The 26622-nt window shown below is 41.7% G+C and overlaps 1 protein-coding gene, 1 non-coding gene and 2 pseudogenes across 2 annotated transcripts; 3 read left to right on the top strand and 1 right to left on the bottom strand.

Annotated features, from left to right (window-relative positions):
* The first annotated feature begins 1949 nt into the window (after positions 1-1949).
* On the top strand, positions 1950-10553 carry LOC113015572 (P2Y purinoceptor 14-like; annotated as a pseudogene).
* A 340-nt stretch (positions 10554-10893) lies between these two features.
* Positions 10894-10964, bottom strand: LOC113019808 (uncharacterized; annotated as a pseudogene).
* An 11-nt stretch (positions 10965-10975) lies between these two features.
* LOC113019804 (U6 spliceosomal RNA) lies at positions 10976-11081 on the top strand. Its single transcript, XR_003272111.1, has one exon. It is a non-coding gene; the product is annotated as a U6 spliceosomal RNA (small nuclear RNA).
* Positions 11082-11131: 50 nt separating this feature from the next.
* LOC113015578 (zinc finger protein 678-like) lies at positions 11132-12737 on the top strand. The gene is made up of 2 exons (XM_026157604.1): positions 11132-11143; positions 11624-12737. The coding sequence occupies exons 1-2, from the start codon at positions 11132-11134 to the stop codon at positions 12329-12331; spliced, it is 720 nt and encodes a 239-aa protein (XP_026013389.1). The 3' UTR covers positions 12332-12737.
* The last annotated feature ends 13885 nt before the right edge of the window (positions 12738-26622 follow it).

Genomic DNA, 26622 nt, shown 5'->3' on the forward strand with positions numbered 1-26622 from the left:
TGGGATGACTATGAGGGAGGCTGGGCAACGAGTACAACCAAATTTGAGTCGCTTCACTGTTGCCTCCATCATCAGAACCTTCAGGGAGGAAAACAGGTAGGTGTACTTGCAGTAAGACTGCTTTGTACAGTAACGTGTAAGTTACTGAACTTATGTGTCTTGAGTTTCAGTATGTTTCCATTATTTGCCTGTAAAATGAATGTGTGACAGTTACAGTAATGAGTGCTTCTATTTTTGTAGGACACAGAGACGACCACCTGGTGGAGGCAGGTTAAGGCTTTTGTCGGAGGAGCAAGAGAGGGAACTTGTAAACATGGTAATTGCAAATAATGTAATCCGCCTGCAAGAGATTCAAAGGAGAGTGATTGAGGATGATCATCTTTCTCGAGGCATAAATGCCATCAGCCTCTCCACAATTGACCGCATCCTCCGAAAGAATCAATTCCGGATGAAACAGGCATACCAAGTCCCTTTCGAACGAAACTCTGACAGAGTGAAAAACCAACGTGTGGAATATGTTCAGGTATGAGTTTTGATACTGTATAAAGTATTGTGTACCATCACAGCATGGCAGTTTATGCTGCCATTTCAGCACTCTTGAACTGTGGTTCAGGGTACCGATTGACTCTACTGTGTTATGTGTTTTGCAGAGAATCTTTGAGATTGAAGGACGGCCTGTTCCCCATGAAATAATCTTTGTGGATGAGGCAGGTTTTAACCTGACCAAAAGAAGGAAAAGGGGGAGGAACATAATTGGCCATCAGGCTATTGTAAATGTCCCTGGTCAGCGTGGGGGGAATGTCACTATGTGCGCAGCCATCAGCCAACGAGGGGTACTCCACCGCCATGCCGTACTAGGACCCTATAACACTATGCTTCTCCTTGCTTTTCTTGATGGTTTAAGACAACATATGTTCCAGCTGGACTACAGGGAACCAGCACAGCCAGAGCAGCCTCACTACGTTGTTGTGTGGGATAACGTCAGCTTCCATCGCGCTGCTCTGGTTCGTGACTGGTTTACCAATAACCCAAGGTTTTCTAATATCTTTCTGCCTGCATACTCTCCCTTTCTAAACCCAATAGAGGAGTTATTTTCGGCATGTCGGTGGAAAGTGTATGACCGAGAACCTTATGTCCGTGTTCACCTCCTTCAGGCCATGGAAGAGGCCTGCCTAGACATATCAGTAGATGCATGCCAGGGGTGGATCAGGCATGCAAGAGGATTTTACCCCCACTGCCTGGCTGGGGCCAATATAGCCTGTGATGTGGATGAGATTCTCTGGCCTGACCCAGACCAAAGACAAGATGCTGAGGTGGGATAATGTTTCTGGTGTGTGTTGTACTGTATAGTACATGAATGACAATGTGCCACTGTACATACATTGGTTGCGTCTTTTGTGTTTATCATGTGACAAGGGTTTTGAAGGGGAGAACCATAAACAACCTATTTGTTTTGGAGCTATTGTTTTGAATTAATTGTACCAGTGTGCAAAACTCTGTTGTAGTGTGTGTGTTTTTGAGGGCTTGTGTTTGATGTCTGAGGGCAAAGTTTGGTTTTTCAGCAGGAGTGAATAGTTTTGGGTGTAGAGCTTCATTTTGACCTGGAAATAGGATGTTTGGGAAATTGAGTGAGATGTTATGGATTTGTGTTTACTGTTGTGAGGATATGAGGCGTAGTTTCAAGAAATGTTTTTTAGCAATCGAGAAAAACTGTAATATTGAACCCTGATTTACATCATCCTCGTTGCATCCCTCGCCCAGCATCATCAATTGACCGATCTGTAAGCTGAGGAAATATTTGAGTTGTTCACAAAGTCTTGGGATTCATGACACTGGTTTCACATGCAATTTGAATTGGCTGCAGGTGCTGTCTCATGTTAGATGTAGTGATGAAGTGGTGAAGGACATTAGTAAAAAATCCATCAGTGGTAATAAAGTGAGTCAGCGCTAAAATAAGAAGTGTAGCAATAGCTGATCAGAAGATGACTCATCTGTAGTGGAAATATGTTCTGACAGTTTAACAGTGAAGACAAAGAGGAACCATGTCACTGTATATTTCCTGATCTACAGTCATACCATCACTCTGAGAACAGCCAAAGCAACTTTACTTCCTTACAGAAAGCTGCAGAACCAGAGGTGAGTCCTGATAGTTTCTCATTCTCACATCTTTAATACTTTTTTAGGGGGGGGAAAGAGATATTTTCAACCCATCCTCACTTAAGGAACAAAAATAATCAGCTTTCTTCTGCCAGTGTTCATGAAACTAATATGAATATATGATTACAAGTCTTTTTGTGACTAAGGCTGAGGATGTCCTGGTGCTGAGTGCACTGATGAACTACCTTATACTTAAATATGTTGATAATGTTTGAAGACAGTCATTATGATCCATGGCACTAATTTTATTGGTTTCATCCGTCAAGAGAACAAAAAACCTATGGTCCATATGTACTGGCTCAAGCTACAAGTGATAAGGAAACCAGAAAAAAATCAGTCAGGAGGGAATTACAGAGAGAACAGCTCTGTGACCACCTGCTAAACTTCCTATTCGTGATGTTGCCTCTGATTAATTCTTCCTACTTGGAGGGAATGATATCACTGAGGTTTAACTGGCTTTGTGTTGCACTGTGATACACAGTAGTGATGATCCACGTACATACAGCACTGTGTTTTTAAATCATCATTTAAAAACTGTGTTTTGTATTTACTCAGGATGTCTTTGTCTAATATTACATGGGGTTGAGGATCTGAAATATTTAAGTGTGACAAATATGGACAAACAGAAAGACATTGGGAAGAAGTAAACAAAAGTTTTTAGTAGTTGAGCTGCAGTATTATGAACTAGTTTAAAGCTGTGGAAATAAAACTTCTGAAAACTGAGTATATGACATTTCCTAAGAAAATCACTCATACTGCTCTGGTTTCTTCCCAAGAGCCTGTAATATCAAACACAACTTTATTTATATAGCACATTTCATTACATGTAAACTTAAGTCACTTGTCAAAAGAGACAAAAACATAAGAAACAACTTTACATTTCTTTAAAGAAATGAAAACAGCAAAAAAAACAAAGAAAACATATAAATATATATAAAGGTTACACATAACGTGGAAAATTTTGTATTTGGTTGACTATTTCTTTGCTTCTTGGCAATAAATCTTCTGGAAAGCCTCTTCATTCAATTCAACTTAGTTTTATTTATATAGCACCAAATCACAACAACAGTCACCTCAAGGCACTTTATATTGTAAGGTAGACCCTACAATAATACATACAGAGAAAAACCCAACAATCATATGACCCCAATGAGCAAGCACTTTGGCGACAGTGGGAAGGAAAAACTCCCTTTTAACAGGAAGAAACCTCCGGCAGAACCAGGCTCAGGGAGGGGCGGGGCCATCTGCTGCGACCGGTTGGGGTGAGAGAAGGAAGACAGGATAAAAGACATGCTGTGGAAGAGAGACAGAGGTTAATAACAAGTATGATTTAATGCAGAGAGGTCTATTACAGTTTTTCTCGATTGCTAAAACACATTTCTTGAAACTACGCCTCATATCCTCACAACAGTAAACACAAATCCATAACCTCTCACTCAATTCCCCAAACATCCTATTTCCAGGTCAAAATGAAGCTCTACACCCAAAACTATTCACTCCTGCTGAAAAACCAAACTTTGCCCTCAGACATCAAACACAAGCCCTCAAAAACACACACACTACAACAGAGTTTTGCACACTGGTACAATTAATTCAAAACAATTGTTCCAAAACAATTAGGTTGCTTATGGTTCTCCCCTTCAAAACCCTTGTCACATGATAAACACAAAAGACGCAACCAATGTATGTACAGTGGCACATTGTCATTCATGTACTATACAGTACAACACACACCAGAAACATTATCCCACCTCAGCATCTTGTCTTTGGTCTGGGTCAGGCCAGAGAATCTCATCCACATCACAGGCTATATTGGCCCCAGCCAGGCAGCGGGGGTAAAATCCTCTTGCATGCCTGATCCACCCCTGGCATGCATCTACTGATATGTCTAGGCAGGCCTCTTCCATGGCCTGAAGGAGGTGAACACGGACATAAGGTTCTCAGTCATACACTTTCCACCGCCATGCCGAAAATAACTCCTCTATCGGGTTTAGAAAGGGAGAGTATGCAGGCAGAAAGATATTAGAAAACCTTGGGTTATTGGTAAACCAGTCACGAACCAGAGCAGCGCGATGGAAGCTGACGTTATCCCACACAACAATGTAGTGAGGCTGCTCTGGCTGTGCTGGTTCCCTGTAGTCCAGCTGGAACATATGTTGTCTTAAACCATCAAGAAAAGCAAGGAGAAGCATAGTGTTATAGGGTCCTAGTACGGCATGGTGGTGGAGTACCCCTCGTTGGCTGATGGCTGCGCACATAGTGACATTCCCCCCACGCTGACCAGGGACATTTACAATAGCCCGATGGCCAATTATGTTCCTCCCCCTTTTCCTTCTTTTGGTCAGGTTAAAACCTGCCTCATCCACAAAGATTATTTCATGGGGAAGAGGCCGTCCTTCAATCTCAAAGATTCTCTGCAAAACACATAACACAGTAGAGTCAATCGGTACCCTGAACCACAGTTCAAGAGTGCTGAAATGGCAGCATAAACTGCCATGCTGTGATGGTACACAATACTTTATACAGTATCAAAACTCATACCTGAACATATTCCACACGTTGGTTCTTCACTCTGTCAGAGTTTTGTTCGAAAGGGACTCGGTATGCCTGTTTCATCCGGAATTGATTCTTTCGGAGGATGCGGCCAATTGTGGAGAGGCTGATGGCATTTATGCCTCGAAAAAGATGATCATCCTCAATCACTCTCCTTTGAATCTCTCGCAGGCGGATTACATTATTTGCAATTACCATGTTTACAAGTTCCCTCTCTTGCTCCTCCGACAAAAGCCTTAACCTGCCTCCACCAGGTGGTCGTCTCTGTGTCCTACAAAAATAGAAGCACTCATTACTGTAACTGTCACACATTCCTTTTACAGGAAAATAATGGAAACATACTGAAACTCAAGACACATAAGTTCAGTAACTTACAAGTTACTGTACAAAGCAGTCTTACTGCAAGTACACCTACCTGTTTTCCTCCCTGAAGGTTCTGATGATGGAGGCAACAGTGAAGCGACTCAAATTTGGTTGTACTCGTTGCCCAGCCTCCCTCATAGTCATCCCATGGACAAGGACATGGTCAACTAAAGTGGCTCGAATTTCATCCGAGACTGACTGTCTTCGTGCCCTTGCTCTTCCCCTTCCTTGTCGCCGTCGTTCTCCACCTCCACCTCCTTCACCACGTCCTCCTCCTCCTCCACCTCTCCCTCCTCCTCCACCACCTTCCTGTTGTCCTAGACCAGCTCCTCCTCCTCTTCCACCACGTCCTCCTCTTTCACCATGTCCTCTTCCTCCACCACGTCCTCCTCCTTCACCACGTCCTCCTCTTTCACCATGTCCTCTTCCTCCACCACGTCCTCCTCCTTCACCACCTTCCTGTTGTCCTAGACCACCTCCTCCTCCTCTTCCACCACGTCCTCCTCTTTCACCATGTCCTCTTCCTCCACCATGTCCTCCTTCTTCACCACGTCCTCTTTCTCCACCACGTCCTCTTCCTTTGCATCTCTTTGGCTCCATTGTTTCAAACCTGAATGAGCTGACTTTGGCCCTTTTATCTATCCATCGCAGGTTCTGATTGGTGTGTGCTAAATTTTGACTCCTAGTGTTTCCACCTGGTTAATTGTGTGCTAATTGAGCTCAAGCTATGCTGACTTAAGTTAACATTATTGCATGCTAGTGCTTTCTAAATGACTACATGGTGTAAGCACTGTAAAATGTAGGGATTTGTGTGTAGAGTTTTGCAGTAACAGTTCACCAAATTTGAGTCATGTGTCAAAGCAGGGAATAGTGTTTATAGTTCAGGGAAATGGGTGTGCTTTTTGACCAATAGCGTTACGGTTTTGAAATTTTAGTTTAGAGGCCTGGTTATAGTGTTTAAGCAATCGAGAAAAACTGTAATACATAGTGAGTGAGAAAGGTGACTGGAAAGGAAAAACTCAATGCATCATGGGAATCCCCCCAGCAGTCTACACCTATTGCAGCATAACTAAGATGGTTGTTCACAGTGGACATAAATGGCTTCTTTTACTCACATTTTGGTCAGAGAAGACTAAATTGTGAACACTGGCATCCTCGAAAGAGTGACCTTTGACCTTTAGATGCAGGTGGAGGTGGAACAAAAGGTGGCTCTTCTATGTTGTGCAATGTGTTTATGAAGTGGCTGCTCGGTCTCTCCAATGTAGAGGTCTGAGCGTTCCTCACTCTCTGCAGACTCTCTTGAGCTTTTCACCGGCTACATAGGGGAGTGTTGTTGTGTTTGTCTTTCTTATCCTCCCTAGTCTGATCTGGTGTCTGATCTTCTTTTCTGTGCCTCCTTGCTGACTTGATGAAAGCCCAATTAGGATAACCACATGTTTTAAGAGCTTCCTTTACATGTGTGTGTTCCTTCTTTTTTGTCTTCAGGGTGTGTGTGTGTGTGTGTGTGTGTGTGTGTGTGTGTGTGTGTGTGTGTGTGTGTGTGTGTGTGTGTGTGTGTGTGTGGTTTCCAAACTTTTTTTGCTTTTTTTTTACTCTGGTTTTATGTGGCCTCCTATATACCAATTTAAAATGTCATCTTAAATTGTTCATGTGATTGGTTTACCACAACTACTTTATTCTTCATCTGCCAATCAGCAGCACTCATGCAATTGTTGCCATATTTCTGGAAATGAGAGCTGCTCCATCCAAAATGGGATGGATGCCATCTCTCCTAACAAGTCCAGGTTTCCTCCAGAAGGTTTGCCAATTATCTATGAAGCCCACATCGTTTCTGGGACACCACTCAGACAGCCAGCAATTTAAGGAGAACATGCGGCTAAACATGTCACTCCTGGTCTGATTGGGGAGGGGACCAGAGAAAACTACAGAGTCCCACATTGTTTTGGCAAAGTTGCACACCGATTCAATATTGATTTTAGTGACCTTGGCGTGACCAGGTGTCATTACTGCCGACGTGAATTATGATTTTACTGAATTTACGTTTACCCTTAGCCAGCAGTTTTAAAATTCCCCCAATGTCGCCTGCTCTGGCCCCTGGAAGACAATTGACTATGGTTGCCGGTGTCTCTAGCTTCACATATCTCAGAAGAGAATCACCAATTACCAGAGTTTGACCTACGGCGGGTGTGTTACCGTGTGGGGGAAAAGAGTTAGACACATGAACAGGTTGGTTCATGTGTCTAAATTTCCAGCTCATAGGGTCCCAGGGAGCCTGCCATGACTGCCCTTCACCGCCAGGCCTGGTGTCAGTACCATGTGCACTGGAACGTGAACATATAGAGGAACGTTATGTTCAGCGATGAGTCCAGGTTCTGCCTACAGCTCACTGCTTCAGCTTGTGCTTAATGGATTCTTATAAGATTCATGAGAGGGTTGACTCATCTTTACTAATCAATGCTTCCTTCCACAACTACAGACTGTACACAAAAGATGGTGTCAGTGATTTCTGTATTTGCATTTAAGTGTCTCAATTTTACTTTCAACACTACAAGAACATATGGGTGCATCACATAGAAACTAAATTTAATTAACTGTCTAAACCTTCACCAGAAGAGGTCATATTTCAAAACCACTGTCTCAAAGAGAGATGTAGCATAATATTTAAAGTTTGTCTGACACTGATTTAACAGATAACTAAAATGCTATGAATAAATATTGTTTCAAAGAGAAACCTAGCATTTATATACAGTTTAAAAGAGTGTTTTATTAAGTGTTTTTTATTTCATGTCCAGAAACATGATTTACTCAAAAAACGAGATATCGGCTTCGGACGAGAACTGTGGTAATGTCGACACATCAGCCAACCCTTTCTTTATGCTTGTCTACAGTATGGTGTTTCTGGTAAGTTTCAAATAATCAGATTGTGGGTTTTTTAAGGAACTGGTTTAAGGTTCTCTGTGCATCTACAAACGTCCTGTTCTCTCGTCCTCTCTGTGTCTCTACAGGTGGGTTTACCCCTCAATGGCTTCATCATGAAGTTTTACTGTTGTCGGGCTCGGCAGCAGGCATCCAGCAGCTTGATGGTCTACCTGAAGAACCTGACAGCTGCTGACTTCCTGCTCTGCCTCTCTCTGCCACTGCGCATCGCCCACTATGCCATCAGCAGCTCTGCCATGGTTCAGCTGCTTCACTGCACAGTTGGAGGTTCTGCTTTTTTCCTCAACATGTACGCCAGCATCATATTTATGGCGTACATCGCTGCCAATAGGTAAGAATCTTTATTGATTTCAGACTGTAGTTCATGACAACGTAAAAACTAGATTAAGTGGTTAAGTACACACCCTGTGCTCCTCACAAAAGTATGAATGTACCTTTTTCTGGCTCAGCATTTACTTTTGCAATTTTGGCACTGTTGTGATTAGTGAAGTTGTATTCTGCCTCCTTCCTCTTCTGTCTGCAGGTATCGGAAAATCGTACATCCTTCAGGAACTCACATCCCGCAAACAGTACGAACTGCGAGAATCATCTCTGTCATCACCTGGGTTATTCTCCTGGCTCCAACAATCACTTTTATCAGCTTTTTTATCAGCTCCAAGGAACCTTTGACCTCTAATTACTGTGTTGATTCCTTTAGTTCATCAGTCAGCCTGCTGTACAAAATCCTCCACACCTTCTCTGCAATCAGTGTCCTCTTGGTCTTCATATCCATGGTCTTCTTCTACTACAGCATCTCCCGCAGGGTGTTGCAGGCACAGCAGACACAGCTGGCCTCCTCTGGCTCTGAGAAGCTGGTGAAGTCTCGCAGGAACATGTTGGTGCTGGTCAGCATCTTCTGCGTTTGCTTTGTCCCCTATCACCTGGTTCGACTTCCCTACCCCTTTCTGCGGACCAGCTGCTCTGTGGGTCGAGTTTTGTACTACCTGCAGGAGGCGGCCGCCATGGTGTCAGTTTTCAACGTCTGTCTGGACCCTGTTGTTTACTTTTACCTCTGTAAGACTTTTCGAGCTCAGGTGAGAAAGGCGTCCAGGAGGACCAACATCCAACAAGCAAATGAGGAGAGCGAGAGCAGCAGGGAGCAGCTGGACATCATTACATCAACACCAGTGATGTAAGGCAACATACAGCATTTGAGAGTCCGATTAGTGAAACCAGTATCATGGATCCCCGTCCTCATGAACCACAGGACTTCTTCTGTGCTCAGATATCAACATGAGGCTGAACTCAGCACAAACACATAGTGTCAGTGTTTTTGTTGCTAGCATTCAGCTTTAGCATGAACAAAGTGAACCAGTGTGTGGTCAGATTCATACAAACAAAGCACATCATTAAATATCTGTCTCTGGAAACAGTTTTAACATTTACACATATCCAGATGAGCTTTTTATCTTTCAGCAGTAATCTGTATATTTCACTTAATGTTTTAATGGTTTTTTTTTTGGTTCTTTCAAACAATAATATGTCCACGTTGATCAAGCTGCACCCTTCTGTGACTCCCACACTGATGCTTTTTTCTGGAGCATTTACTTCTCCAGTCCACATAAGAAGTGTTTTATTCTTTAGATGTATTTAAATATATTTTAATCATACATCTTGCACTAGTGAGCTAAGGGGGGGTAGAATTATACCTTTATGATTAGCTACACTAATAATCTGCATGAGAACAAAGAGCTGCACATGAGTCTGAAGAATCTGATCTTGTCTGATAATTTTCTGCACTGGTTTTCCTTCTGATTAAATTAGAATAAAGTTTGTATTTTTGCCTTTTAACTGTTACCTGATTTTATGATCTCATTATCTCTGAGAGCAGATGTGCTCTTACTGTAGTGATTCTTTGTCTTTTCTGGACATGTACACAGATTTTGAGCTTCGCTCGGATTTTTTTTATTATTTAAATAAAGAAACTTCTCACTTTAAAAGTTTTATTTGAAGTTGTTTCTTTAAACTCTAATTCTGAACCTCGAGTCTGTGAAACCTTAAAAACCTTGAGTACAGCGCTCCTGTCATGAAAATGCCTTTGTGTCGGTAAGCAAACACCGCGGGATCTGCGTCTTTATCACATTAACGGGAATTGGGGGGCGGTGTTGTGCCAAAAAGTGATTGTCTGCCAGAAACTGATTGCCGTCCGCGGGAGCGCGCGCAGCTGCTTAAAGCTGCAGCGCCCAGATTACTTGCGTTGCCAGCTACTTCCGTGCAACTGATATAACGTGGGGGGAACCCAAACACATTTATGCCTTTGTTATTAGGAAAAGGTATGCATTTATGGAGCTTTAACGTTTCTTGTAACCGAATTATGACGCTATCAGAAGGTTGCTTTCAGTGTGTATGACTACACGCATCACGATGGAATAATTAATGCCTACAGGTTTAGTATGTCTACTCTCGTTGTTCATATTTGTTATAAGACTGTCGAATAGTAGTTAAAACAATAAAGACCTATTGTGCCAGTATCACCATGACTCTTTCTTGTTTGTTCAGAATAACGACTGAGAACATGGCATTTTAGCGCTACCAAAAAGTGATTGTGGACTATAACTTGTCACTGAAACAATATTTCTGCTTCAAACTTGTTTGATACTGGATGTTGTGTTTTTCTCCACAATTTTAATTATAAGCTAGATACATTGCTGCTAACAGCAACAGGGATGAGTCAGTGAGTCAGTTGGGCTTGTGAATCATGATTCAGGAGTCAGTAAAGTGATTCTCAAGTATTGAACGATTCGTTCATGATTCGCGCATCACTACTTCACATGCTAAAGGCAATATGGAGATGTAATCAGATGCCATCTACTCTGAATTATCAGGCTGGAACGCTGTAAGTTACCTTACGCAGGGGCCATGCTAATATTCTCTGTATCGTATCCAATTTAGTGTACGCGCTTGCCGAAACAAGCGAAACAACAGTGCTTGCTTCAGCAAGTGCATACGCTATATTGGATACGATACAGAGAAGATTAGCATGGCCCCTGCGCAAGGATGACACGCAAATTTGTGAAGTGTAAGTTACCTTATATGACAGTTTATACAGATAGCTTTGGATATTATTGCATATTTTGCTAACATGAATGTTTTAGTGAGATTAATGCTCTTTATTGATGTAAACACGATTCTACCTGTTGAGATGGAGTTTATTTTCTGTCATTTCAGTTTTCACCAAATGTTCATGGAGACAATTAAATAAGCTGCAACTAAACTCCAGGGTCTTCATTTGTGGTTTAACTTGGTGTCACCGACATCCTTGTTGAAAACACTACAGGCACTTTTTTTGTTTGGGGTATTTAAAACATTATTTTTCGAAACAGAAGTAGGACTTCACACTGACACACAAAGATTAAGATATTACACAAAGAATTTCCATGTTAACACTGCTGACCTCAGCATGTTTAATAAAAACACCATAAAACATCACAGTTTTAGTATAGATCTCTCTGAGTGCTTTTGTTTTATTTTTTTTTGTTCCTTCATTGACTCCAGCATCACTGCTCTCTCTTTCTGTCTGCTGTTTATTCAGAAACAGAAGAAGAAGACTGGATGTGGTGTGCACCAGTGCTAGGACTGCAACAAGACCTTTAAGTCAAAACACAATTTAAAGCTTCACCAGAGAATTCACACCGGAGAGAGACCACACAGCTGTGATGAGTGTGGAGCAGCTTTCAACACTTTAATCACTCTACAAGTCCACCAGCGCATCCACACAGGAGAAAAACCCTACAACTGTGAAGAGTGCGGCGCAGTCTTTGCACTTTCAGATACCCTGAAAAAGCATCTCCGTGTCCACACTGGAGAGAAACCCTATGTTTGTGACGAATGTGGCAAACAGTTTACAGAGTCCGGCTCCCTCAGGGGCCATCAACGGTTGCACACTGGAGAGAAACCATATAGCTGTGACCTGTGTGACAAAACCTTTGCATACCTGGGGGCCCTAAAGACCCATCGCCGTAGCCACACTGGAGAGAAGCCATACTGGTGCGACAAGTGCAACAAAACCTTCACTCAGCGGTCCAGTCTAAACCTCTACAGGCGTGTGCACACTGGAGAGAGACCGTTCTGGTGCGAAACATGCGGGGAAACGTTTGTTTGGCAAAACAGCCTGAAGGAGCATCAACTCTCTCACACCGGGTACCCGTGCAGTCGCTGCGGGGACGTGTTCCCTGATCGAAGCCTTCTGTACAATCACAACCTTGGTCACAGGTGGAGAGATAAACAGGTCAAGAGAGCAATGCAAAAGAAAGCTGAGGCTGGGAATCAACAGCCTGTGTAGAGGTTTCAGCTTTTGCCTCTGTAGCAGGGGCAATAAGAACTGACTTGTGGGCACGACCTTCAGACTCACCGTCTGATGACAAAACTGACCTCAGTCCAGCCCAAGCAGGAAAACGGATGAAGGGTATGGAGTTTTTTATCTGACAAATGATTAAAATTCCTTTTTAATGCTTCTGATTTCAAACTAAGTTTTGTCAGCTTGATAAAGAAATGACTGAAACACTTGTGGGGCCTGTTTGGTGGACTGATGTTGATCTTAACTGATTTCATTTTACTCCTTTTCTTAGTATAGGCTTATTGTTCTAATCGTTTTTGCTGCTTTAACCGTTTTTGATTTTATTTTGTTGTTTAGGGATTTACTTTTAGGTCTTTTATTGCTGATTATTTTCTTGTGTTCTTTTCTTCATGTTTCCTGTTCTGATTTGTTTAATTCAGGTCTATAAAGAGTCTTTAAAGGTGAGCTTTTACGCTTTGTATTTGCACCTGGATTAAGATATCCTCTCTAAATAAAGGTTTTCTTTTTGAATCCTTCCTGTTTCTTTTATGCAGTGTTCCGCAGTCATGGGTCGTGTCCAAATTAATGGGTTGCATCCTCCTGAGGCCGCATTTGTAGACCGATTCCGTCACAGCGACGCGCCGAAGGCTGTCCAAATTCGTAGACTCCTCCGAATGCAGCCGACAAATGCGTCTTCCTTTTCCCCGAATTTGAAGGATGGGCCGGGTGTGTCCTGCGTGGCCCACCATATCCCAGAATTCATAGCGCGGCCCAACCAAATTCCAGTTTCCAACAATGGCGGCCGCTACTAAGTTTTATTATTACTCTTATTATTCTTCCTGGGTCACAAAATAAACTTTTAACATATTTTCAGGCGAGAAAGTAGCTGTGTAAACATCAAATATCTGCTCGGTTTATCAAGATAACGCATATTTGCAAAAGTGCTTCGACGTTTTCGGAGCATCTGCTACCCACCAGCTCGATAGCTAGTCGGGAGCTCGAGGGTCACTGAAGCCGCCGAGAACGGCACGACTCCCGGCACATCATTTTCAGGTCACCGTGGACTTTCGCTACTCCGGTTAAACGTAATATATAAGTCACTTAGACAACCTAAAAATGATATTGTTGGGCTTTTTTCAGTGTTTTGTTTGTTCGTGAGTAAATCGGTTTGGCTGAGATTAAAGTTATTAGATTAGATAAAATAAAACTTTATTAATGGGTGGGTTCCTCCTTGGTTTTTACACAGCTGAGTAAACGTCAAACAAAAAACTGATTAAACAGAAGTGAGAGACGGTCGAGAATTCACGCCAGTGTCCTGTTATATTTTAGATAGCAAGGAGCAGATGGCCGAGTTTATTAAACTCCACCGAGACAGCGGTGACGCTAATCAGAAGGCTAGACCGTCCAATTTCCCCAGCCGTTTACTTCCGGCCTACCCGACCTTCTGAGGACCCGGCCCACGTAGAACACGAAGGCCGGGTCCTCAGGAGGATGCAGCCCATAAATTTGGACACGACCATACTGGCTCACCTCTATCAGAGTTGTTACTCAAGCTTTCACTGAAGCTTCATGTATCATAACTGATGGAGAAATAATGACTTTTTTATTTCAGTTTCCTCTTGACTTTTATCTTTAAGGCTGCAAAGAGAACAACACTTTGGTCAGTGTGCTGATGTTTATGTTGCTGAGTCAGTATTCATGTTGCTGCTGACTAAATGCAGAAATATCAGCATGGAGCAATAACCAATAATGTTATGAGCATCATTCCAATATCTGATCAGCAGCCGCAGTCACAGGTCAGAGGAATGGACACATTTATGTAAGATGATGTTCTGAGCGTTTTAATAAACACTGAAAGAAACAGAGGGTGAGCAGAGCAGGTTTCCACACTCTGACAAGACTTTGACTGGAGACATGACAGCTTCTGCTGGAGAGGAACATTTAAGAGAAGAGTAACAGAGACACATGACTACAGGGTGTGTGTGTGTGTGTGTGGGGGGGGGGGGGGGGGGGGGGCTATAAAAGTGAGGTGAAGAACACTGGAAAAAAAGGGATTGGCCAGCTCTTGGATTTACATAAGCATCTTGTGTGTATTTAACACAATTGCCTCATGCTTTAAAGTTAAGTGTAACTATAAAGTGTAGAAACTACATGATATGCAGAGAGGCTAGATTAAATTGTTCATATCATGTTCAAGTGAAGTAAGTCAATAATATAGCAATGTTAAATCCCGTGACACTGCACGGGTTTCAGACTCGCGCTCTTTAGATCGTGGTTTCAGGAAGGCATCCATCTCAGTCAAGTCGAGTAGCCGCCTCTACTTTTTTTGGTATACCAAAAAAAGTAAGTTGGGTGGTTGTTACATTAAAAAAGTCTAACTTGTAATTTGAACACAATAATTTCATGTTTCTATGAATGTAATTAAATCATGTAGGATTTGCATGGAATTCAAAAACTTAATTTGTTCTTGTTGAGACGACCTGATACAATCTAGTAAGAGTGGTTAGTTGCTGAACTCATGAAATTCACAAGATCGCACAAGATTTCAAACTGCAGGAAAATCAGTGGAGTTATAAGAGGCAGAGAACTACACACACTACGTGCATGCTGTTGCTATTTATTGTGGATTAACCTGTCAAGGACAAAAACAAAAAAATTCTGTATCAAATACAAGAAATCATAGCTTTCCTGTGTTTCCTAGATTGTTGGCATGGTGGTTAGTGCTGTTGCTTCACAGTAAGAAGGTCCTGGGTTCAAATCCACATTCTGGCTAGTTTGCAGTGGCTTCTCTCTGGGTATTCTGGTTTCCTCCCACAGTTAAAAGTCATGCAGTTGTGGTTAACTGGTGATTCTAAATTACCCGTGAATGTAAGTGTAAATGGTTGTCTGTTTCTATGTGAAAGACTGGTGAGGTGTCCAGGGTGTACCCTGCCTCGTAACCTATCATTTCAGGGTTATTTCCCAGCCCTCCTGCAACCCGGAGGATGGTAGTCATTGTAAATCCATTCAATTTTTATGGTAACCAGGATCTAGACTTGGTTGAACATTATGTAATATGAAGACAACATGTAGTATAAGTGACCAAGTAGTATTGGGGCAAAAGTTATTGAATAGTGTTGAAATAAAATGACAAAATTGTGAAGGATTAAAACATCCCAAGAGCTCAACTTACTCCATCTGAACATGTTTCAATCGTGTTTTAGGAACACAAAATGCACAGGTTTATTGAATATGAAAAAGTTGTGTTGATTTAACTCAGTTGTTTAATTTTCTGCCAAAACATTTGTGTGCAACAAATGTCCATTATTGAATCAAGTAAATCCAACATGGCCTTTTTTTCCAGTGAAGAGGTCTTCCCTTTTATCTTCTGCGAGATGAGCAATTGAGAAGATTGGATCTAAGAGGTTCACAGTTTTACTGTGTTTAATGGCTAATTCAAAAGGATTTGGATCCACAACATACTTCCACTAGATGCCCAGCTGCTTTCAGAGAGCCAAACTTCCTGCGTCAGCGTTTCTGTGGGCCTAAAGATCGACAGCTTAATCTAAATGACATCTGATCAAAGAGTTGTACTACGCTGATTTGTATTCCAGAGCACTAAGCACTCACGTCATGACTCAAACATATTTTCTGGTACATGTTGCACTGTTGTATTGTTGTATTGTTGTATTGTTTTTAACTCGTGAATTAGCAGCAACCGACTGATTGGAAAATGACAAGTCTGTGTCAATCTACAGTTATGTCATTAAACTGAGAGCGTAAGTGTTAGGTTAGCGGGATATAACCTTACATATATGTTAGGTTATATCCTGCTAACCTAACAAAAATTCAGAAACATGCTTAACTTACGTTCTACACTAGAAAGCATCTGAGCAATTCTAAGGTTTATTTTAAGTATTAGACTCTAGAATCAGCCATTAGAATTATTATCTACATTTATTTAAATGGTTTAAAAACTTGTATTTTAAACACTAAATGTTCTAAATGCAGTTCCAAGGTTGCAACTAACCAAACTGTTTTCTAATCTGTATAAAGCTCTGGTCCCACCAACATACATGCACTGGGAGGTGCAGCTCGCCTTGAACAACATGACCGCTGCAGTGACCAATGTGACCTCTACATGTGTGCACTTATCGCCTTTTAAGGGCTTTTTAGAACTTATAGATATTGAGTGTGGTTAGTTTACTCACTAAATCCTTATAAAGTCTTCAGCAACTCAGTCACCACTGGATGGTCAGTGTCTGTACACAAGAAAACATGACCCCTTAACTGCTCTTAATCACACAGACTTTTGAATCAAACTCAGAGTTGATTTTAATGACATGTCTTTTTAGTTTTTCTGTGTCAGCTCGTCCTTTAAAAACAGTTTTATGTCTTGCGTGTTTTTGTTTCTATGTTGTATGTTGCATATGTTGCACCACACCAGCTACTTCCTCCTGCTGTTTCCACTGAACTGATGTGTGAAACTACAGTGAGATTTCTCAACACGGAAATCTTTTCATAATGCTGCTCCACGGTGAGAACAGAAGACGTCAGTCATTGACAAATGACTGTCCCAGCAGAAACAAATGACACATTATCAAATAGTATCATTTACAAGACATTATCAGTAACAATCAACCCTCTAAAATAAAAAAGAAAGAAAATAATGCATTTACTGCACATATGTATGCTTCCCAAGTGTTGGTGACTAATCCAAGATTTAGATCGCTTCCACTTTGCCACTCTGTCAAGCTCATTGCAGCATCACAGGTGTTGGTGACTTCTTTCCCTCCTGTTTCCACTTCTACTCCTGTACCAGGGCTCACACTTATTGTACTGAAGATGACTTTAGATTTTGAGGATTGCAGCTGAAGAGGTGTTCGGTAGGTGCAGTGTTAAGAAGAGGAATGTGGAAGGACATTTTTGGATTTTGCCTAAAGAAGAGGGAGGAACACAGGGTGACTACCTGAAAGAGTAAGGAGACTGTAAGTGGTGTCAGGGGAGCTTGTAGCTTGTCAGGAAGAGCAATAAGAGCCCTGCTCAGAACTATTCATTTAAATACCACTCCAATGTAATTTCTGACCATTACCACCTGCTCCCGCAACATGTCTATCCAATCCCACCAAACCCACAGACTCATTGATATTCATAATTTTCATGTAATGTCAGAGCTACTGAGACGTGCCCACCTGGAGGGCAAAACAATATTGTGGTCCTTTTCAGTCCGTCTGTTGCCTGTTAAACAAAACAAGAAAACCTAAAATGACAAGATACTAACATATGTCAGTTAATAGCATTATCCATAATGCTAAAACATCTGCATTTTTTTTCTCAAGTATATGATGACATCAAATTTAAAGTTAACAAGAATGAATGTTCACAAGATTTATCTTTCGTTCTCTTGGAACGTTGGGGGAGCTGTAGCTCGAGTTGGTCTTTACAGTTTTTTCTGATTGCTTAAGCACATTTTTTGTAACTATTGGCTAAGTTTGCATAACTCTACACACAAATAAAAAAAAACCTGTCACCCAATTATCAAAACAGCTAGATTAACCCTTCACACCTTTGTAAAAATGGTGTTTTTGTATCAAACAGTACACACAAGCCATCATCTACTAAGCACACAATGCGCCAACTGCACACTGATGGTATGAATACAAAACACATCTGGCTTTTGCTTTCTCTGTGCACAGATGTCAATTTGAGGTCACACCTTTGTCATAGTGTCATGTAAACATACAAGGATCCAAACGTCAAGTGTTGGTGTTTATTCACACTCATCAAAACCAAGACAAAGTCAGAACACAAAATAGGAATTCCACAAATAAAAGGGAAAAAAAAGACAATCAGCCTACATCATGTCGTCTTTCTGGGTCCGGCCACAAAATTTCGTCCACATCACATGCGATATCCTCCAGTCCAAGGCACCGGGGAAAATATCTCCTTGAATGCCGTATCCAGGCCTGACATGATGCCTGGTCAATATCTCCACATGCCTCCTCCATTGCCTGTAAAAGGGCTACCTGTTGATGAGGATGACGGTCGTACACTTTCCAGCGCCAGGCAGAGAAGAACTCCTCGATGGGATTCAAGAATGGAGAGTATGGAGGGAGGTTGAGTGCCATGAAGGATGGATGGTCTGTAAACCAGTTGCGGACCAAAGCAGCCCTATGGAAACTAACATTGTCCCATATGATGACATATCGGGTCTGCTCTGGTCTCTGAACAGTGAGCATGTCATGCAAGGTGTCCAGGAATGCAATAATGTGTGCAGTGTTGTATGGGCCTATGGTTGCATGATGGTGAACAACATCATTTTGACTTATAGCTGCACACATGGTTATGTTACCACCACGTTGTCCTGGGACATTGATGATGGCACGGTGTCCAATAATGGTCCTGCCACGTCTCCTGGTTTTACTGAGGTTAAAACCGGCCTCATCTACAAAAAGTAGCTCATGTCCCATTGCATCTGCTTCTAGTTCCATCACTCTCTGGACAAGACAAAACAAATGCAACACATCAGGCCCATGCACAGCACTACAGTATGCACTTCCAAATTCAGAACCGATGACACTAGCTTACCTGCACATAGTCATATCGCAGTTGCTTTACACGTTCTGTGTTTCTCTCGAAAGGAACTCTGTAAATTTGCTTGATTCTTATTCTGTGGCGCGCAAGTACACGACTTAGTGTAGAAATGCTTGCACTGTGTATATTTTGAAAGATGGTGTCATCATCCATTATGCTGTATTTCACGCAGTCTTATTGCATTATTGGCAATCACCATGTTCACTATATGGGTCTCTTGCTCTGGAGTGAACATTCTGCCTCTGCCCCCAACATCTGGACGTCTAGCAATTCTGTAAAGTAACAATTTCAGTATTTTTGCATGTATGGTACTGTTGTGTTTCCCATTAGAGTATGGCAGTGCTACAAAGTACTTACCGATTCTCATTTCGAAATGTCCTAATGATGCTTGCCACAGTGTAGCGGCTCAGTTTAGGCTGAACACGTTGGCCAGCTTCCCTCAGGGTCATCCCACAGTTGATGACATGGTCCACTATTGTAGCTCTGGTGTCATCAGTTATTCTGTTTCTTACTCTTCTTACCCTTCCTCTTTCCCCTCCTCGTCCTCTTCTTGCTCCTCCACGTCCTCTTCCTCCAACTTCTTCACCTCCACGTCCTCTTCATCCTACTTCTTCACCTCCACGTCCTCTCCCTCAGCCTCCTCTGATTCTCACTCTTCTCACTCTTACTGCTCCTTCCATTGTACTCCACATAGACAGCTTACCTGTGGCCTGTTTATAGTGCTTAGGCTGATTGCAAAGTGGACTAATTATCTAAAACAGTTTTCACATGTGACAGTGTGCCAGACAGTTGGCAAATTAGTGTTAATGATAGCCATACATGTGTATACTTTTGCTAGGAGTGTGTTGGAAATTTGGAAATTGAGTGTTGTGCAGTGAATTGTGCCTACAGTCTTGCAAAGTGTGTGTTACAAAATTGCAAACTGAGTGCAAAGCAGTTTTTGTGCTTTTAGTTTTGCAAACTCAGTGAGTGGTTTTGCTATAAGTCTGAATAGTTTTAGAAATTGTGCTACAGGAATCACAGTTAGGGTTTAAGCATTCAGAAAAAACTGTAATATTGAACCCTGATTTACATCATCCTCGTTGCATCCCTCGCCCAGCATCATCAATTGACCGATCTGTAAGCTGAGGAAATATTTGAGTTGTTCACAAAGTCTTGGGATTCATGACACTGGTTTCACATGCAATTTGAATTGGCTGCAGGTGCTGTCTCATGTTAGCTGCAGTGATGAAGTGGTGAAGGACATTAGTAAAAAATCAATCAGTGGTAATAAAATGAGTCAGCGCTAAAATAAGAAGTGTAGCAATAGCTGATCAGAAAATGACTCATCTGTAGTGGACACTGGCAAGCACAGATAGAGACGAGGTGGTGCTGAAGCACTTGCCCTTTTGCCCTCAGTCCAAAAAAGTGCCCTTTTGAAAGACGTGATTTTTTTTTTTTTTTAAAGCTGCGCGATTTAAAAAGGTGTGAAAATAATGGCTTGATTTGTGCCCCTTCTTCAAAGACACCCGAACCCTGTCACTTTTTCACTGTCACCGTGTCACGTGAACACGCTTGCAGTTCATTTGTTGTGAGGCGTGTAGCAGCGGCATGACATAGGACTACTTGGAGTAGGCATAGTAGGCTAACTATAGCGACTGGGAGCCACGGCGGACAACACGGCAGCTCTTTCCCTTCCCAACCAGTCAGGTAACCCATGAATCGAGTGAAATTATTCTGTTTGCCCTCTAAGACCAACCTGCAATTGTTTTGTTGTGAAGTAGCCTGTCAGAAACTGCACATGACAAACTTTGCCAGCTTGCCCCCTCCATCCATCCATATGGATAAACAAAAAAACGACACATTTAAAATGTAACCTAAACCATTTAGGCAACCCCACTCTCCATCAATTCCGACCTTTTTGCATACACTATTGAAAATATCACGTTATGCTATAGGCTACATGCCGTTAGGCAGAGGGCTCTTTTGAGCCCATTTTTCGTTACAAATTTTAGGATGATCTCACGGAAATCTGTGAATAAATACAAAGTTTTCAAACTGAAGTCAGTGACGGGAAGACATCACACTTTTTAGAGATGGAACTGCAGAAAAACCTAAAACCTTGACATGATTATGAATAATAGAATTATGGACGTTTCTCCGTTTTTGTGTATTAGCCTTTCCATAACTAACGTCAACTACTGTCCTACTTTGGTACAGTGTTGGGGAGTAACGGAATACATGTACCGCCGTTACGTATTTAAAATACAAAATATGAGTAACTGTATTCCGTTACAGTTACCGTTTAAAAAGGTGGTATTCAGAATACAGTTACTTTGTTGAAATAAATGGATTACACTGCGGTACTTTCCTGTTTCATTTTGTCGTGGGTCAGGACTGTTTGGGTTTGTTTGACAGCTACGTTCTGTTGTTCCAGGCGGCAGCGTTACGGTTGCCATGGTTACAGGGCGACGCTCGCTCTCTCTTTCTGCGAATGTGTGTTTCCTGGGTGAGAGAGCGGCTTTTCGTTGTTGTTGTTGTTGTGCTAAGCTAACAGGCAGAATGCTACAAGCATAGCTCTAAAGAATGTAGCATCATGGGCAGTGTATTCCGTGTTGCAGGGAGAATGCACTGCCATACACATTATGGGTCTGTGAGCGCGAGGAGGGAGAAAAAGGGGAGTGGAAAGGTACGAGTTGTCATCGAGGAAAAACGGGAGCTGGAAGCATGTAAATATAATAATAACCACTTCAGCCAAGAAGAGAGCCTGACGAGCCCAGTTGTAAGTAAGCTAGTAAGACTCGACTGTACACCGTGTTCGTGTTTTCCTCCGAAAACAATAAGTTCCGTTGGAGCAGTCTTTCAACACCTCTCTCTGTGTCTCGCAAGAAAAGTTGACCCAGACAACAAAGTAAAGCTATTTTTCGGCTACGAGCCGACAGGGACCCCGCCGTATTAGTCAGAGGTCCCTTTACTACAGTTCGGAGTCGCGGACCTTCAGTAATAGTAATAAATCACACAGCAATAGTACATTCACGTTGTTGTAAAAAACATGATAATATATTAAGTAATCCAAAGTATTCAGAATACGTTACTGTCATTGAGTAACGTAACGGAATACGTTACAGAATACATTTTGGGGCATGTATTCTGTATTCTGTAATGGAATACATTTTAAAAGTAACCTTCCCAACACTGCTTTGAAATTAATGTCTTTGACTGTCTTTAGTAGGTGTCTCCTGTGAGAAAGTTAGAACACCGTCCATCTGTCTAAAGATGCAGTCTTTAGCCTAACTGGTTGTTACTGACTCAGCGATGCTCGCAGACATTTACGCACTGTGTTGTGACCTGATTGTGACAGAACAGTGACGTTGTTATTGGTAGTTTGAAGGGTACGGTGTTGGGGGTGGTGCATGTTAAAAGTTTTGAGAAGCACTGGTTAGACATGTTAATTTTTTTTGGTTTAACATATTGGCAACATTAACACATTAATTTGCTAAAGGAAAAATAGGCAGTTCCCAATTGCCTGTGAAAACGACCATTCTGCCCTGTTCTTGTAATGACCACAGTCAGTCTTATTCGTTCTCATACATTTTGGTCTATTTATTTACTAATTTCAGCAAGCATAATGCCTAGGAAAGAGAGGCTGAGAAAGGAGAAAGAAAGGGATCTACAACAGGCAGCCCAGGGAAGCAGTTCTCTGCTCTCCTGGATGAAAGCAAAGGAAAATGAAGATGAAAGGTCAGAGTCAAGGGCAGAGTCAGGTTCTATTTTAATGTTTTAATGTAACCTGCTCCTTGCAGTTAATTCTATTGAAAAATCTTAAAAGCTGTTCACACTTAGTTTTTAATGAACTTAATCAGCAGGCATTGAGCTAACTATTATTTTGTACCTACGAAAGTTATTTCTATGTTACAAGACTTGCAGTATGGGTTATTATTAAAACTATCTGTTTAAGCTTATTATTATGATAAATAATAATACTATTATTATTATTATTGTTCCATTGTAGTCAGTCACAGCAGGGAAGCAGCTCTATGCCATCTACCAGCATAGCAGAAGAGGGAGATATAGAAACAGATGAAGCCGCGACCAATGCAGCAACAGGTTCAGTTAGGCCTACAGACACTGATGTAGTGCTCTCTGAAGACCACAATGAGGAAGAACAGATCGATCACATAATGTCAAAGTTAGCAGCTTTACAATACCCAACAGATCCAACACACATCCATACATTTAAAATAAAGCGCAATGACAGATACGTTTCAATGTGCTGCAATGTGGGCCCATGTCAGCCTGATATACCTTACCCAAAAACTGAGGGGAGATCATTCCAGAAACAGTGGTTTTCTGCTAATGTGTGGCTGGAATACTCACCCACTGCTAATTCAATGCATTGTTTTAGTTGTCGGCTTTTCCTCTCGGATGAAAAATATAAAAGCAGAACAGCCTGGACAACTGATGGCATCAGAAAGTGGAGTACTGCTCTTGAAAAAATCAAACAACACTCCAGCCCAGAGATGCACATGACAAGCATGGTTAGATGGATCAATTTCCAGAAAAAGGCCCTTCAGTCTGCATTTGATGTTTCAGACGTAAAAGGGGTGGAAGTTAGAGAGCGAGAGAGGCAGACAAACAAAGAAATCCTGACAAGATTAATTGACCTAACAGTGTATCTTGCACGTCAGGGACAAGCATTCCGAGGTCATGATGAGAGTGAGTCCAGTGATAACCGTGGCAATTTTCGTGAATTAGTCAATGTATTTTCCCGCTACGATAGTGTGCTGAAAATGCATTTGGAAAAAATTGCCACAGTTAAAGCCACCAAGACAAGGCCCCAGGTGTCACTGCTTTCCAACAGAAGTCAAAATGACATCATTGCAGCACTAGGAACTTACATCAGGAAGGAGATACAACGTGAAATAAAAGAGGCTGAAATTTATTCCATTCTACTTGATGAAACCTCTGATGTTTCACACAAAGAGCAAGTGTCATTTGTTGTGCGATATTTTCATCATATGCAAATAAAGGAGAGATTCATCGAAGTGTGCAATGTTGATACAACTACAGGCCAGGAGCTGGAGAATACAGTGTTCTTGCTTCTGCAAAAGAATGGCCTAGAGATGAAGAACATGTATGGTCAAGGCTATAATGGAGCAGCCAACATGAGTGGCATGTATAAAGGTCTCCAAGCTAGAATCCGTGCACACAATGAGAAGGCCCTCTATGTGCACTGCAAAGCCCATTGCCTCAATTTGGTACTAGTGGAGGCATCAAAGTCCAGCAAGCATTTTGTGACATTTTTCAACTTGGTGGAGAAATTGTATGCCTTTTGCTCAGGCTCCCCAAAGCGTCATGCTGCCTTGGTCAAATTTCAGGAGTCTCTCTTTCCTGGACAACGTGTTATGGAGCTCCAGCAGCTGTCAGATACTCGATGGGCTTGCAGGGAAAAAGCACTGAAGGCACTTCAGAGAAATTTGAAAGCCATTTTGATGCTCCTTGATGACATCAGTGACAGTGACCCACCTAACCTGGCCCAAGGTGATGCTCAGATGTACAGAAATGCCATTAATTTTATGTTCATTCTCTGCATGGAAATCACCACACCAGTATTCGAAGTCACTGCTTTGGCATCAGATTCTCTGCAGGAAGAAGGGTTGGACCATTCCACTGCCTACAAGGTAATTGATGGTGTGCTTCACACATTGCAAACCATGAGGTCTGAGGAGAAATTTGGAGAGATATTTAGATGTGCATTAGAGAAGGGAGAGAGTTTCAACATTCCAGTACCTACCGTGGTGCCTGGTCAGGAGAGAAAGCAGAAAGTTCCAGTGCGTTTCCAACACAGCACCACAGTGTCTCAAGTAGGTGCTCAGTTTGAGTCAGTGGAGGCATATTTCAGGAGTGGTGTATATTTCACCTTTCTGGACATCATGACTGGGGAACTGAACAGGAGGTTCAAAGGGGACAATACTGGAAGCCCAACGGCCAGAATCATTCAGTCCTTCCAGCCCTTAACTGTGCATGCTAACTGGGTAGGCCCACCAAACCCAGAAGCCATTGAAGCTGTCCACATCCTCTGTGAATTCTATGGAGAAGATGAGGACCAGCTCAAAACAGAATTAAAGGTCTTCCACTCCAGCTTTAGTTCAAAAGACCTCAGAGAAATATTTCTGATACTGAGGGAAAACAATGGCCAGCTGATCTTTCCTGCCTTTGTCAAAATGATTCAGATCTACGCAACACTACCAGTGACAACTGCGACAGTTGAAAGATCCTTTTCAAAGCTAAAAATAATCAAAAATAAACTAAGAAGTTTGTGTGGAGAAGAAAGGTTGTCTGATCTCCTCTTGTTGGCCATTGAGAAAGATGTGGAGATCAATTACAACGAGGTCATCAATATCTACAAAGACATGGCACCAAGAAGGATGCTTCTTTAGAGCAGTACACTCCATTTAATGGACACTTGAGAATATGTATGTATATAGTTTAGAGTTGGATACAGATTTTATCTTTTTGTGGTGTGATTTTTTATTTTTAGAGAATGTTTTGAAATAAAAGTCAAATTGCATTTAACCTGTGCGATTTTTTTATTATAAAAAGAAAAGGTTTTCCACATATGCAAAAAGTGCCCTTTTTTCCCCCTGGAGCACTTGCCCCCCAAAATGTCTGTGCACGCCACTGGTAGTGGAAATATGTTCTGACAGTTTAACAGGGAAGACAAAGAGGAACCATGTCAGTGTGCAGTGTGATGTCACTGTATATTTCCTGATCTACAGTCATACCATCACTCTGAGAACAGCCAAAGCAACTTTACTTCCTTACAGAAAGCTGCAGAACCAGAGGTGAGTCCTGATAGTTTCTCATTCTCACATCTTTAATACTTTTTTAGGGGGGGGGGAGAGATATTTTTAACCCATCCTCACTTAAGGAACAAAAATAATCAGCTGTCTTCTGCCAGTGTTCATGAAACTAATATGATTACAAGTCTTTTTGTGACTAAGGCTAAGGATGTCCTGGTGCCGAGTGCACTGATGAACTACCTTATACTTAAATATGTTGATAATGTTTGAAGACAGTCATTATGATCCATGGCACTAATTTTATTGGTTTCATCCGTCAAGAGAACAAAAAACCTATGGTCCATATGTACTGGCTCAAGCTACAAATGATAAGGAAACCAGAAAAAAATCAGTCAGGAGGGAATTACAGAGAGAACAGCTCTGTGACCACCTGCTAAACTTCCTATTCGTGATGTTGCCTCTGATTAATTCTTCCTACTTGGAGGGAATGATATCCCTGAGGTTTAACTGGCTTTGTGTTGCACTGTGATACACAGTAGTGATGATCCACGTACATACAGCACTGTGTTTTTAAATGATGATTTAAAAACTGTGTTTTGTATTTACTCAGGATGTCTTTGTCTAATATTACATGGGGTTGAGGATCTGAAATATTTAAGTGTGACAAATATGGAAAAACAGAAAGACATTGGGAAGAAGTAAACAAAAGTTTTTAGTAGTTGAGCTGCAGTATTATGAACTAGTTTAAAGCTGTGGAAATAAAACTTCTGAAAACTGAGTATATGACATTTCCTAAGAAAATCACTCATACTGCTCTGGTTTCTTCCCAAGAGCCTGTAATATCAAACACAACTTTATTTATATAGCACATTTCATTACATGTAAACTTAAGTCACTTGTCAAAAGAGACAAAAACATAAGAAACAACTTTACATTTCTTTA

This window comes from Astatotilapia calliptera, chromosome 3 (assembly GCF_900246225.1).
Source record: "Astatotilapia calliptera chromosome 3, fAstCal1.2, whole genome shotgun sequence".
Taxonomy (NCBI): Eukaryota; Metazoa; Chordata; class Actinopteri; order Cichliformes; family Cichlidae; genus Astatotilapia; species Astatotilapia calliptera.